This window comes from Trichosurus vulpecula, chromosome 9, assembly GCF_011100635.1.
Source record: "Trichosurus vulpecula isolate mTriVul1 chromosome 9, mTriVul1.pri, whole genome shotgun sequence".
In the NCBI taxonomy this organism is placed as follows: domain Eukaryota; kingdom Metazoa; phylum Chordata; class Mammalia; order Diprotodontia; family Phalangeridae; genus Trichosurus; species Trichosurus vulpecula.
In genome coordinates this window covers 146,123,436-146,138,530 of record NC_050581.1, presented here as the reverse complement: position 1 = coordinate 146,138,530, position 15,095 = coordinate 146,123,436, and the positions used below count along the sequence as shown (strand labels likewise).

The following is a 15,095-nucleotide window of genomic DNA, read 5'->3' as shown; positions in this document are numbered from 1 at the left end:
AGGTTTTTAACTGGAAAGGATCTTAGAGGTCAGGTCTCATCCTTATTTTACAGATGAATAAACTAAGCCACAGAGAGAATTATGTGACTTGTCCAAGGTCACACAAGTTAAACTATCAGAGATGGAATTTGAAACCAGATCTTTCTGACAGCCAGATCTGTACATGACACCCAGCTGCTGCCTCTGAATTGAATTGATTCAAATGCTCCTTGGAAGCAGAGACTATCTCTTCTGCCTCCTTGTATGGTGGACAAGATGCTCAATACATCTAAGCCATGTTGGTGATTTCATGTGCCAACCCTGTGCTGGGCACTGAAGCAATGTGTAGAAAAGCAAGACAGCCTGGCCCTGCCCTCAAGGAACTTTCATCTCATAATAAGATGAATAAGTGCCACTGTAACCCATTACAATTTTTTTATTTTTAAAAATTTTATTGATAAGTTTCATGTTTATATCACTTACCTTTAAAATTGTATTTTATTTTTCCAATTACATGTAAAGACGTTTTGATGTTCATTTTTAAATTTTGAGTTCTCAGTTTTCCTCCTCCCTCCTTCACCTTCCCACTCGCTAAGATGGTAAACAGTTTGATACAGGTTACATAAACACATTACACTTTACGGAGCATTTTGCATATGTGATTTCATTGGATGATGAGCCACACAGCTCATCGAGAGTAATCTGGACTGAGAGTCAGGAACACCTGAGTTTGAATCTTTCCACGGCCTTTCAGTACCTTAGGTGACTTTCTCTCTCAAAAAGTTTTACATGAGTTGCTGACCTTCATTGAGTGGAAGAAGTTGTCCTGCTGGGAGTTCCATCCATGGATCAAATCCAGGTCCAGACCCTCTTCTTGCCCTTCCCCTCCCCACATAATTTCATCTGGTGCTCATGACAAACTCCGTAACACAGAGAGGGAATCCCAGAGGGGAGATGATGCAGAGTTGACTTTATAAGGCAGCACAGAATCAGGTGCATTGTTATGCCAGGCAGATAAAATGTTCTGGAGGATGCTGGAGGAAGCAGAAATCTTGAAGGCTTCACAGAGAGGGTGGAGCTGAGCTGGATCTCGAAGGGTGGATAGTATCTGGAGAGGTAGAGACTGGGCTAAGAAGTGGGGGCAAGGGCAAGAGGAGCATAGGATTCCAGGCAGTGGGAACAGCATAGGAATAATATACATTCAACCCTGTGCCAAGGGCTAGTTGTGATAAAGCAATGACAGAGGCCTCCTGGCTGTGTTGGGCAAGCACAGGTCGTGTACCTTAGTCAAACCATCAACAAGTTTTGATTTAGCACCTCTATCCTAGGCACTGTGCTAGGCCCTTGGGGTACAGTGACAAAAATGAAACAGCATCTGCCCTCAAAAAGCTTACACTCCATGTACATGGAGAAATAGACATAGAATATTGACAAAGTAACTTTGGCAGGGAAGGGAGAGGTGCTCGCTGGTGGGGCATTCAGGAAGGCCTCGTGTGAGAGGGGGTGTTTGAGCTGAGCTTTGGAGCATGCTGGGGATTCAGAGGAGTGGAGGTGAGGCAAGAGTGCACCATAGACACAGGGCACAGTCCGTATAGTGGGCTATTGATGGGAGATAGTATGTCATACTGTTGAAACATTAGGAAAGCAGTATATTATGGAGATGTGTTTTGTATGAATGTACATGTGTAACCTACATCAAATTGCTTGTCTTCGCAATGGGGATGGGGCAGGGGGGAGGGGAAGAATTTGGAATTCAAAATTTTAGAAAAGAATGTTAAAAGTGTTTTTACATGTAATTGTGGAAAAAATAAAATATTAAAAAAAGCAAAGCAGTGTATGAGATGATAAACATGTGGTTCGGATGGATAAGGGCTGTGTAGGAATTCAGAGATGGGACAGGTCAGTGGCAGATGGATCAATCTGGGTGGGCTTCCTGGTGGAGGTAAGACTCTCAAGATTCCTCATGGAGCTCGTCTGCTTGGTTTGGGATGGTGCCCAGTTCTCGAATTGCCCCCACCAGGAAAGTTGTACGAGTCTCTTGCTGGACACTCTTCCTTGACCAATGTTCCTTTCTGTGTTCTCCTCCAACCTCAGGAGTGTGCAGGTGAGCCTCTCTTCATGCTGTATTGTGCAATCAAGCAGCAGATGGAGAAAGGTCCTATTGATGCCATCACTGGGGAGGCCCGCTACTCTTTGAGTGAAGACAAACTCATCCGCCAGCAGATCGACTACAAGATGCTGGTGAGTCAGGCTCAGCCTTAGCTTTCCCACTAGGCCCTTTTGGCCTAAAGGTGGCCATCTGCATTGTCCTGAGGGGTCCTGATTGGCCCTGAAGGCTTGTCGGGGGGGGGGGTGGTAGGGAGGAGAAAGAGGGCTTTGGGGCATGTGTGGCAACCTCCCCACGCAGGGTCTCCCAAGGGCTCTCGGGTCATCCCCAGCACTGGACGTGGCTACTTTAAAGTGACTGCCCACATTTGGGCTCCCTTCTACATCTCTCCATGGGTCCGTCTCACATACCTGGGTCCTTTTTGTCATCTGGGATTTCCAGGTCTCTCTTACCCCCTTGGAGTTTTCAAAGTCCAGCCAAGAGTTTGATACCTATTCATCAAAATTCCCAGAGAAAATGCCTTGGGCCCAGCCCTTTGCCAAGCAAGGCAGAGTATTTACAGGGGAAGAAGACACAGGAGACAAAACTCACCTAGGTTACATGATTAAAGAACAGTAACGCACATCTTTGAGAGGCGCTATGATGTAGTGGGTACACCTTGGTCCACATCTTGCCTCAGTCACCTCCTAGTTGTGTCCCTAGTTGTGAACCTTAATTCTACAAAATTAGGGGATCGGACTGAGTGGCCTCTAAAGTCTAAATCTGCTTTATGATCTTCTGTGTCTAATGTTTTACAAGTCATCAAGCATTCATGTCTCCAGGATCTCATTTGATCCTTTGAGCACCTTATGAGGGAGGCAGGGCATTTATTGAGCACCTGTAGCCAACAAATCACAGACCTAGGACTCAGACTGTGATCTCCTGACCCTGAATTGTCTCCTCTTCCCACAACACCATGTGACCTCCTAGTGTTTGAGATAGTATATGATTAAGTGGCCCGTCAAGAGACTAGCCCGTGATAACAGCTGTGGGAGTTGAAAGGCATTCTGTCTTTCTCATTGGTATTTTCTCCCTTCATGTGACCTTTAAAGTCCATTTGCTGAGTGGTGGGCTGGGTCTGAAATGACTGGACCCTTTTTAATCTTGTGGGCCAGTATCCTTTCCTGCTGTCCTGGGCCAGGAGGGGCAGTATGCAGGGAGAGCAGTGACAGCTGCCGTAGATGAGAAAAAAGTGGACCTTCCATTGGCCAGGGTCCTCCAGAGATTGCCCTTCCTGCCCTCAATGCCTTGCCTCTTTCTCCATTCTCTGCCCCAATCCAGACACTGAACTGTGTGAATCCAGAGAATGAGAATGCCCCGGAGATCCCTGTCAAGGTGCTGAACTGTGACACCATCACCCAAGTGAAGGAGAAGCTGCTGGATGCTGTTTACAAGGGTGTTCCATACTCCCAGAGACCCAAGGCTGGGGACATGGACCTGGGTGAGCCAGAGACCAGCAGGGTCCAAGTGGGGTGGGTTAGAGATTCCAGGTTCTGGGACAGCTGGCAGCTGCATGTTTCTCCGGAGGACCAGAAGCCTGTGAGGGAGGGGTCTGGAGAGTACCCCAACAGGGCCTTGTAGATTCTGGGGCCCTATAAACCCAGAGTGTAGGGTGGGGCTGAGGCAGCCCCTAACCCAACCTCTTTGGTCCCCAGAAATCAGGTGATGCCCAGGAGGATGTCTTGGGGACATAATACTCATGGGGTTAGAGTCCAGTGCTGAATTATATGGTATAAGTGAAAATTACTTTAATAATCTCAAGGAAGGAAGATTCAGAGCAGGCCAAGGAAGGCTTCAGCAATGAGGTGGGACCTGAGCTGAACCTTATGTGATGTGCAAGATTTAAAGGGAGGCTCAGGGGGCTCAGCATGGCCAAAGGTGCAGAGGCATGACTAGTTTGTGTCCAGCCCTGTAGTCTCTACTCTGGGGATACAAGGGAGGGTGCAGACACAGCCCCTGTGAGGCAGTGGTTTCTGAGCTCACCCTCCTCACAAAACAACAGGTCTCAGAATCACACATTTAGAGCTTTAAGGGATGTCAGAGACATCCAACACAGCCCCCTTATTTTACAGGTGAGGCAACAGAGGCATTGTTGGGCCAAATGACTTACCCCGGCTCCCTTGGACGGTCAATGATAGACGTCATTTCAGACTCCCAGACCAGCCTTCCTTCCCCTCAAGCACTCTATGCCCGTTTTATCTTTCTCACCTGGGACTTGGGGATGCTTAATTTGCTGTGCTCTGGAATGGATGTCAGAGACAGTCATGTCTTGATGGGGCCTGAGCTGGGCCTCTCTCTCCCAGGCATCCTTTCTAGGTGGAATGCTTTCTAGGTGGAATATGTCCATGGTAATTTCCCAGCATTATGCCCCCCAGAAGGGGAAGGGCTCATGTTGCCAGCCCTCCCCTGCCCATCTGTGTGGTGTCATGAAAGCCTTCTGGCTACAGGGTCAGGAATGCCAGCCCTTTGCCTCAGTTCCCTCTCCTGCCTTGTCTCAGGAAGCCCCTGATCAGGAGTGGCTGAGAACAGAAGACCCGCTCCCAGCTTCCATGACTTTTGCTTATTGAATCACTAACTCTGCCTGGACATCAACCTTCCCCTTACTTTCGTCCCCTTGTCTAGAGTGGCGCCAGGGCCGAATGGCCAGAATCATCCTGCAGGACGAGGATGTGACCACCAAGATAGACAATGACTGGAAGAGACTGAATACCCTGGCGCATTATCAGGTGAGGCCTCAGACTTGGCCTGGCAGCATCCTTGGCATCTCTGTAAAGAATCACGTTAAGGGACGTGTCTTAGGCATGCCTGTCCTCGGCATGTAGGACTAGAGGCTGCTCAAAGACCTAGGCACAGGGAGGAGGGAACACACGAACACTCTCTAGAATTGGCTCATCTTCCTCGCAGGCTTCTCTCTGGGTGGCTGCCCCTCGGGCATATGATTAAGAGGCTGGATTGTAGGCATGGGCTCTGCTTCTGTGCAGCTGTCGAGGGGAATAGGGAAGGTTCTAGTCCAGGTTTCACCATTAACTGACCTTGGATAGGTTCATGGCATAGATTCAAAGAAATTAGGAATAGGAGGAGTCTGAGAACATAGAATATCAGAGCGAAGGAAGCTTAGAACATAAAATGTTAGGTGAGAACTCAATGGGACCTTAGAACACAGAATGTCAGAGCTGAGGGGGACCTCAAAACACACAATGTCAGAGTTAAGGAGATGAGAACACAGTGTCAGAACTGGAAGGGACCTTAGAACACAGAATGTCAGTTCAAAAGGACCTGAGAACACAATGTCAGAGCTGGGAGGGGCCTTAGAACACAGAATGTCAGTTCAAAAGGACCTGAGAACACAATGTCAGAGCTGGGAGGGGCCTTAGAACACAGAATGTCAGAGCAGGGAGAGGAACCTTAGAACACAGAATGTTAGAGCTGGAAGTGAGACCATAGCTATCATCCAGTGAAAAGGAAATTAGAGCTCATTCCACTCAGCCTGTGAGTTCTTTTTCTGCAGTATTTCTCAACATCCACCCCCTTCTTTAGATCCCCTTCCCTTATGTTGGTCAAGTTGTCATTCCCTATTACAAGAACCCCCTCCCCTCCCTCTCTGCCTTGACTCTTCCCCTGCTAATCTTGCCTTTTTGTGCCTCCAGAGTAATTTTTTCTAAATTCCCATCCCTCCCCTGCTCAAGCGCCTCCCTTAGCTCCCTGTTTCTTATTGAGTTGAATACAAACACCACAGCCTGGTTTTCAGTCAGGGCTTACTCCAACATTGTCTCTCTTCATTCCCAGCCAATCTGGGCTCCTTGATGTTCCCCAGATTTGTCCTACCCATTTCTGAATCTCTGCATTTACTCCATATGACCCCTGCACCTGGAATGCAATCTCCCCTGCCTCCATCTGTTGCAAATTTATCTCGCCTTCCAGTACCCAGCTCAGCTGCTCCCTCTTCCATCATGCCTTCCCTGATCCCCAGAGCCTTTTCTGAATGTCAGGATGCTTTATTTGTACTTTTCCTATGATGCTTATTTCTTTTTATTGTAATTATTTTTGCACTTGTCTTAATTCCTCCAATGTGTTATAAGGTCCTTCAGGCAGGTAGAGGGGGGAAGGGGGCCACATTGCCCTTATACCGCTCCCTGTTTGCTTGGTGCTTTGTACGTACCAGATGGCCTCTAGATGTCATGGTGCACAGAGCACTGGACTTGGAATCAGGAAAACCTGAATTCAAATCCTGCCTTAGACTTTTACGAGCTGTGTGACCCTAGCTCGTCCTTTAACTTCTCTGGGGCTTGTTTTCTCTTCATATATAAATGGAGATAATAACACCCTCTACCTCTCAGCGTTGTTGGGAGGATTAGATGAGATAAAACATAAAACTCTTTAAACTATGATATAAATGTTATTACTAACTATCACCCCCACCACTACCACCACCTCCTCCACCACCATCACCTCCACCACCTCCTCCACCACCACCATCTCCTCTACCACCACCCCCACCGCCACTACCACCACCACTCCTACTACTATTTTAAATGCTCAATAGGTATTGACTGGAATAGTTTGTGAGAGGCCCGTACAAGGTCATACAACAAGTTCACAGCAGAGCTAGGCCTCAGACATAAATCTCCTGACTTCCATTCGAGGATATCAGGTCCTTCATCTGCAAAATGGGAATGTTAATCGTTCCCCAGCCCTCTTCCAGGGGTTTTTTTATTCATTCATTAAAATTTCATTGAGATATAATGATTGAAGACAGTTCTGAAGGGCCCGTGATGAAGAACGCTCTCCACCTCCAGAGAGGAACGCTGAGTACAGATTGAAGGAGGCTCATTTTTTACTTTATTTTTCTTGCCGGTTTTTTGTTGCTTTTTTTTTGGTGACATGGGTAATATGGAAATATATTTTGCATGATTTCACATGTATAATTGAAATTATATTGCTTGCCTTCTCAATGGCTGAGGGAGGGGCTGGAGGGAGGAAAAGAATTTACAACTCAAAATTAAAAAAAAAAAGCAATGCTAAAAATAAATAGTATTTTTAAAAAGAAAAAGATATTGAGAGCCCAGAGTGTACAGAGCCTCGGGAGGTGGGGCGGGGAGACAGTACAGTGATGTTTAGAAGACTGAGTCCCTGTCCTCCAGGAAGTCACATTAAGTAGAGGAGATAAGGCTTGTGTACAGACCATAACAGTGTAAATTAAAATGGTACCAGCCCCTAGAAACAGCTCATAGATTGCTGTGGGAGCTCAGAGGAGGGAGATCTGGCATCCGCTGGGGGAGCTTCATGAAGGAGGTGCCATTTAAGTGGGCCCGTGAAGGCAATGTGAGATTTCAAAAGACAGAGATAGGAGGCCAGCGGAGGGCATCCCAGGCGGAGGGAACAGCCCTTATGGGCCTTGAAAGAATTGTGTGAAGATCTGAGTCATGAGAATCCATGGGGAAGGGCACAAACGCTGAGAAGCATGGTAGAATCCACACAGTAGTTATTGCGGGATTGTGTTGTTGCTGTGAGCAGGAGTGTGGGGAGGAGGCAATGGTAAGCAGTAAATTCTAACCACCTAGTGAGCTGCCTGGCCATAAGGCTCCCTGCTAGTGTACTTGCTGGCCCAAGCAGGGGCCTGACTCTTGGCCTTTCTGACCACAGGTGACCGATGGCTCCTCAGTGGCCCTGGTGCCCAAGCAGAACTCTGCCTATAATATCTCCAACTCTTCTACCTTCACAAAGTCCCTCAGCAGATACGGTGAGTGAATGGATGGTCCCATAGAGGGTTGGAATGGGGTACATCTGAATTCTAATCCAGTCTCAGACATTTACTAGCTGCTTGACCTTGGGCAAGTTACTTAACTTTTACCTGCCTCCGTTTCCTCAACTGAAAAATGGGGATGATAAGAGGACCTACCTCCCAGGGGTGCTGTGAGAGTCAGATGAGATGATATTTATAAAGTGCTTTGTGATGTGTAAATGCCATCATCTTTATCATTGAGCTGCTTACCCCAAACATTCTACAGGCTAGAAATACTCATAGATTTCAGAAGGATTGAGATGATTGTACGGGTTGGCATGTGGTGGAAATGAGGTTTGATGGTTAGCTAGCCTTCATGTTTCTCTGGTGTCAATGAAAGAGTAAAAGAATCCCAAGCAAGTCACCAATACCTTGGGCGAGTTGTCTATGGAGAATTAATGGAAAGGCACGAACAAGACTCTCGCAAGATAAAAAAGCTTGGGTCTTCGCTAGTGTGGCCTAACCCATACTGGTTAGATCACAGGTTCCCCAAAGTAGGGATGATAAAGCTATTTATTATCTGCTTGTTAGGGGGTGTTTGAGATGTTTGGGGCCCAGCCTTTACCAATTTGCTCTTGTAGAAGATAACTATAGCCTTCTGCAAACTCTCCCATAGTTCTTAAGGCCAGGCAAGTCTCCGCTGGAGGGCCCACATGGCATCCCCACGAAAGGAGGGCATAGGAAGTGGGGAGGCTCCTGATGGGGGCCCGTAGGCTTGTCGGGGATAACGTTGGGTCATGCCATGCTGTGTCACCTTCCCCACCAGAGAGCATGCTCAGGACCGCCAGCAGTCCGGACAGCCTGCGCTCGCGCACCCCGATGATCACACCTGACCTGGAGAGCGGCACCAAGCTGTGGCACCTGGTCAAGAACCATGACCACTTAGACCAGCGGGAAGGGGACCGAGGCAGCAAGATGGTCTCTGAGATCTACCTGACCAGGCTGCTGGCCACAAAGGTATCCCTTGGGGATTGTGTGTTGGGGAAGGGATGACTGAGGGCTTTGCTGAAACTTTGCGGGGAGCCATTGCCCAAATGGCAGCTTTAACACTGGCTTTGGAGGCAGCACACCTGGGTGTGAATTCTGGTTATGATTCTATTTATTGTGTGAAATTAGGCAAGTCTCTTCTTCTCTCTGGGCCTTGGCTTTGCCATCTGTCCAGAGAGGGGGTTGGCCTAGATGACCTCTGATACCCCTTTCAGCTCCAAATCCAGTGATCCCAAGTTGAACTTGTTAATTAGTAATCATGAATTAAACACCTAATTTGGTGCATTATATAGTAGAAAGTACACAGAAGTATAAGACATGTTCCCTCAAGGAACATAGAATCTTGAGTTGGAAGAGATCGCAAAGTCAGTCATCCTGTCAAGCATCTAGCCCAAGTCAGAAATTCCTGTTATTGCATTCCTGAAAAGTTGCCATTTAGCCTCTTCTTAAATACTTTCATTGATGGAAGGCTCACCACTTATTAAAGCAGTCCATCATGAGCTCACCACTTATTAAATCAACACATTGCATGGGTCTTTTCCAGAAGAATCCAGCAGAAATCACACACATGCACACGCACGCACACACACATCCAAATTGATACTGCTTCTGCCTTCTGGAGGTTACATAGCAGATACCTTCCTTCCTCATTGGATTGTAGCTATGAAGCTGGAAGGATCATTCAGCCCTCTCATTTTACACATGAGGAAACAGAAGCTCAGTACATTGAGTGACTTTCCCCAAGGTCTCTCAGGTAGTATACCATAGCTAGAATTTGAACCCAAGGCCTTTGACTCCGAATACAATACTTTACACTATAAAATACTGCTTCTCAATTTCCAGGTTTTTGAAGCTGGTGCTCAGTGCCACCTGCACTCTCCCTTCCTTCCTTCCTTCCAGCCAGGTGAAACAGATGAACTCTGGTCCCCTGCAGTTCCCAAACTCTGATCTCTTACTTTCAACAATTTGAATAGACCTTAAAAGCCTGGGGGAGCGGGGCTCAGAATGAAGGGGATCGGCTCACTGGGCACCTATGTGCTTCATAGAATACCAATGCTTAGTCTTTGAGATTGTTGAGAAGAGGACCTTCGAGATCTCCTGATCAACCCACTTGTTTCTCAGAGGAGGAATGCTCAGAGACAGATGACTCAGAGACAGATGAAGTGACTCATTTACCTTCTGCAAGCCTCAGTGTCCTTATCTGTAAAGTGGGGATCATAATCCCTGTCCTGTCTCCCTTACAAGGGTCATCCTGAGGTTCTTTACACAATATAGGTAAAAGCCCTTCAAAAAATATTAAAGCACTTTGGAAAAGATCAGAAGGATTGTCATTAATTCCTTAGAACTTCTCTGAGAAATCTACTTTGCTCCTGTAGTTGCTTACTAGGAAAATATATGTAAATCCATTTGTAAACCTCCCAGTTCTATAAAATGTACTCAGCCATCCTCGTCCCAAGGTAACAGTCAGTGACGATTGGGTCAGATATTCATGTACCCAGTTCACACCTTCATATACTTGGGGGACAAATGAGGGGGTAGGTAGAACTGCAGGATTTGGCTTCTCAGATTTCAATCTTGTTTTTCTTCCAATAGAAAGCCACATTATCTTCTGTGTTTTGTGAGGCCTTGACTGTAGGATGTTAAGCACATCCCTGTAGATGACAAACCCTCTGCTTTCCCCTCCTGGGTAGTGGTTAGGGAAACCATAGTCTATAAAGTATGGAGACCAGCATCTTGCCTCTCATCGCTCTGAAAGTCTGTGCTCTTGAGTCATCATCAGTTATGCTTCCCCTAGTTGGAGGGATTTACATTTCACAGTCTCTTGCGCATTCTCCTTTGTTTGGTCAAGGGTCAGGCACATAACTTGATAGGACTTAGTCTGTGTCTAGGATCAGGAATGACATTATACCCATAGTTAGACCTCCACATGTGGGTGGATGTAGGTAGGTCTTTCTGTGGCTGAGGTGAAGACTCTTTATGTAGCTAAGATTAGGCTTTAGCCTGTGGCCGTTGAATCAAGCTATAGCTGAGGCAATCTCATGACCTCGACCTTAGTGGGACCATGCTGTTGACAGTTGGCTTATATTTCTTAGTCAGCTGAGCTTCCTTTTTCCTTCTGCCCACTTCCAGGGGACCTTACAGAAGTTTGTGGATGACCTATTTGAGACCATCTTCAGCACAGCTCACAGGGGTAGTGCTCTGCCCCTTGCAATCAAATACATGTTTGATTTCCTGGATGAGCAAGCTGACAAACACCAGATCCATGACTATGATGTTCGGCATACCTGGAAAAGCAACTGGTAGGTGCGGAATTGTCTGTTTGATGTGGGCAGGGCCAGGAGAGGGGGAAGGGCTCCAGGTCAGGGAAGGCAACAGAGCAGACTGAGGGGGAAATTCTAGCAGCCACTAAAAAGTGAGAGCCCAATATACAGACATTTATTGTTTCATGGTAGGAGGGAATTGGGTTAAGCATCGACGAGAACTTCCATTACTACAGAGAAAGCATTGCATAGGAGAAAGAGCCTTGGACCTGGAGTAAACAGCGATTGAAGCTCTTTGTCATTCTATAATTTTGAAAACCAGCCTCTCGGAGCCTCAGTTTCTTCACCTGTAGACATAGAGCTCATAATACTTCCACCGTCTGTCTCATTGAGCTGTTGTAAGGATCTCATGTGAAAATCTATGCAGGGTTTTCCGTAGCTGTACAGGACTATGTAAATGTCAGCTGTTATTACTATTCCAGAATTTAGAATTGGAGTGGAATATTGAAGGAGGCATGTAGAATCCCATTCCCCAATGATTTTTACAGAGTAGGACGTGAGTAGCCATGGCTGTTCAAGGTGCCCGAAGATGCTGTGGTATCTGTCTGTGGTCCTGACCTTTTATAGGCCTGTGTCAAGTCCTCCCTCCTTTGGAGTAGGAGGCTGCTCTCCACTGTGACTCATGCTATGGGAGGGGATCCACTCTGATCCCTAACCCTTTCATAGGAAGTGGAGGGGAGGTCTGTGGTCAGGACAGTCAAGCCCAGGAGACCTCGCTTGATTGGAGTTTGTAGCTCATATGGCCCCAGCGTCCTATTCACTGTCCTGAATTCCACTCAATCTACATTCATTCATTCACTGACATTTTGAGCACCTGTTTTCTGTCCATCTTTGTGGACAGTTTTAACTGATAGCTGGTATTTATTTAGGGCTTTGAGGTTTGCCAAGTGCTGTGCAAATATTATCTCATTTGATCCTTACAGTAACCCTGGGAGGTTGGTGCTATTAATATCCCCATTTTACAGTTGGGGAAACTGAAGCAGACAGTCCAGGGTCATAACAGCTAGGAAATGTCAGAAGCAAGAGTTGAGCCCAAGTCTTCAGCCCCCTTTCCACTGTGTTACCAAGCTGCCTCAGTAGCCTATGAGCTATGTGAGAGGATTCCATAGTTCTTATCCTCTGTGTATCATTTTGTCTTTCTGTTCCCCTAACTGTCCCTTGATCTACTTTCACTCACTCACTCCATTCATTCATTCATTCATTCATTCACAGACACCTATTCACAGAATGTCAATTCATTGAGTGCCTATTTCTGCTCCCAGCACCACCTATGATTTGCTTGTGCAGCTATGTGACAAAAGTGGGCTGTTAATACTCTGTTACATTTTTCCATCCATCCCTCTGAATGCCACTTGATTTCCTCCTTCATTCATTCATTCACAGACATTTATTGAGCACCTATTTTGCTCCCAGCAGTGCCTGTGATTTCCTTGTGCAGCTATGTGATAAAAGTGTGTTGTTAATACTCTGTTACATTTTTTCCATCTGTCCTTCTGAATGCCCCTTAATCTACTCATTTCATTCATTCACTCATTCATTCATAGACATTTATTAAGCACCAATTCTTTATTCATCCCTGTGTTTATGAGAGAGGCAGTAGTGAACAAATCGTGCTTGATATCATCAGAATGTTCGTAGTCATGCAAAAGATAAGACATGTAGACAAATGACTGCACCATAAGAAAGGATGTTTGAAGTGAGGGTTCAGTTCAGTAGTACATGGGGAAAAGCTTTATAGACTGAAGCCACAGCATAAGGAATGGTTGTTATGAAGTGCCATAAGAAAGAGGAGAACAGCATGCCATGAGAGTATAGAAGGGGAGTGGGGCGAGGTCTCATTCAGCTGGGAGGGCTCTGGGAAGCCTTCATGGAGGATGGGACATTGGGCTACCCTTTGCAGACTGAGTAGGGTTTCTGCATTATACTCAGAGATGGCCTAGTGAGTAAGCCACAGGTGGGAGTCCCAGGAGTGAGATAGTAATCCCAGCTCTCCCATTGACTCACTATGTGACCTTGTGCAGGCTTGCCTCCTCTCTCTCTGCTCTCTGTTTGCTCACCTGGAGGCTGGTGGCTCAGTAGATAGAGCTCTAGGCCTGGAGTCAGGAAGACCTGAGTTCAAATGTGACCTCAGACACTAACTGAGTGACCCTGGCCAAGTCACTTAACTGTTGTCTGCCTCACTTACCTGTAAAATGGGGATAATAAGAGTTCCTACCTCCCAGGCTTGTTGTGTGGATCAAATGAGATAATATTTGTCATGTGCCTAGTATGTGCCTGGTATATAGTAGATGCTATTTAAATGTTTGTTCCCACCCTCCGTCCCTCTCTTTCCTGTAAATGAAGGAACTGAACCATATGAGCTCTAAAGTTCTTTCCTGTTCTGAAAAACTGTGTTTTATTTTATTTTTCTTAATTTTCCTGGAGACTCATGGTGACTGGTGGGACCAGTTTTCCTGACTCCGAAGTCCAGAGTTACTTCCACTGTTTAACAAGCATTTTTGAGCACCTACTGTACACCAATACTGTGCTAGGAGCTGGGGATCCAGAACCCAGATTAAAACAGCCCCTCCTTCAAGGACCTTAATTCTGCTGGGGGAAAACAACACGTACTCAGATAGAAAGATGTCCAAGACATATGTACAGAGGAAATAGCAGTATGGAAAGTGCTTCACAGGCTTGGGGATGGGCCAGAAAGCACTAACTGTCAAGGTTGAAATGGCCTTTGCACCAGGCGCCGTGGGAAGTGCTGAGACTACCAGAAAAAGGTCAAAGGCCCTGCTTTTGAGGGCCTCACAGCGCAGTGGAGGGTGGCAGAGGTGGGCTCACAATCCAGGGCCTTGCTCTGTCTTTGAGCCTCCCATCCCCCATCCTGTTCTTATACTGTTCTCTCATAAGAAGTTACTCTACAGGAAAGGGAGAGGATTAGAGGGAGGGGGCTGAGCCCAAAAGACAGACCCATTGAAGGCTCTGGTGCAGCCAACCCCAACCCTACCTCTCCTTTTCTGCACCCCCTCCCATGCCTAACTCCCAGGAGTTAGATCTAGATTTCCAAGATTTAGAGGAGAAAGTCTAACCATGCATTCACTGCATGTGCATTAGCTTGTCTGTCTCCTTTATACTTTCTGCTACTTCCTCTCCAGCAGTCTCCTCCCTCCCCTCCCATCTCCTCCCAGGTGGAGGACCTGTCCCCATGCCTCGCATTTATAAAGAGGCAGCCAAATATCCCGCAGACAGCCCTGCAACCAGCAGCAAGGAGCAGGGCAGGGATGGAGCTCTTTCTGAATAGAGATAAGAGTGTCCCGAGCAGTCGTCACTGATTCATCACTTACCCTTACGTCCTGAAGTCAGGGGAGGTGGCAGGAAGGGATTGAGGGGAATCAAACGAGCCCCATTCAGCAGGGCCCCGAGGCGTGGTCTCTCTGCATAGTAATGGCACCTTTCCACTAATTCTCATCCAGCCTGCACAGTCCATTTCTGGAAGCAATTTCTCTCCTTGATGGAGCTGGAGAGAGAGAGAGAGAGAGAGAGAGAGAGAAATGTACGTGTGTGTGTGTGTGTGTGTGTGTGTGTGTGTGTGTGTGTGTATACGTACACACATGTGACTGTCAGCGTGCGTTGGAGCTCTTTATCTTATCATGGTATGTGGCTGGCTCTTACATACACAGGTCTTGGTTAAGAGCCCCATGTATAGGATCGTAGATTTAGAACTGGAAAGCACCTTTAAAGGTCACCAAGTCTAGCCCTTTCATTTTATAGGGGGAAACTGAGGCCCAGAGCAGTGAAGTGACTTCTCCAGTGTCACACAGCTCATTCAATCAGGGACTGAATTCGAACCCAGATCTTTCTGAATCCTAGTCTCAAGTTCTGTCTGCTACTCGTC

The 15,095-nt window shown here is 46.8% G+C and overlaps 1 protein-coding gene across 1 annotated transcript in view; it reads left to right on the top strand.

Moving 5' to 3' along the window:
* The window catches only part of PLXNA1 (plexin A1), a 161,732-nt gene that overhangs the window by 113,238 nt on the left and 33,399 nt on the right, over positions 1-15,095 (top strand). The window contains exons 23-28 of the mRNA XM_036739649.1: positions 2,074-2,220; positions 3,407-3,566; positions 4,748-4,851; positions 7,769-7,865; positions 8,674-8,864; positions 11,025-11,194. Coding sequence (XP_036595544.1) covers positions 2,074-2,220; positions 3,407-3,566; positions 4,748-4,851; positions 7,769-7,865; positions 8,674-8,864; positions 11,025-11,194 — 869 coding nt within the window. The remainder of the gene's footprint in view (positions 1-2,073; positions 2,221-3,406; positions 3,567-4,747; positions 4,852-7,768; positions 7,866-8,673; positions 8,865-11,024; positions 11,195-15,095) is intronic.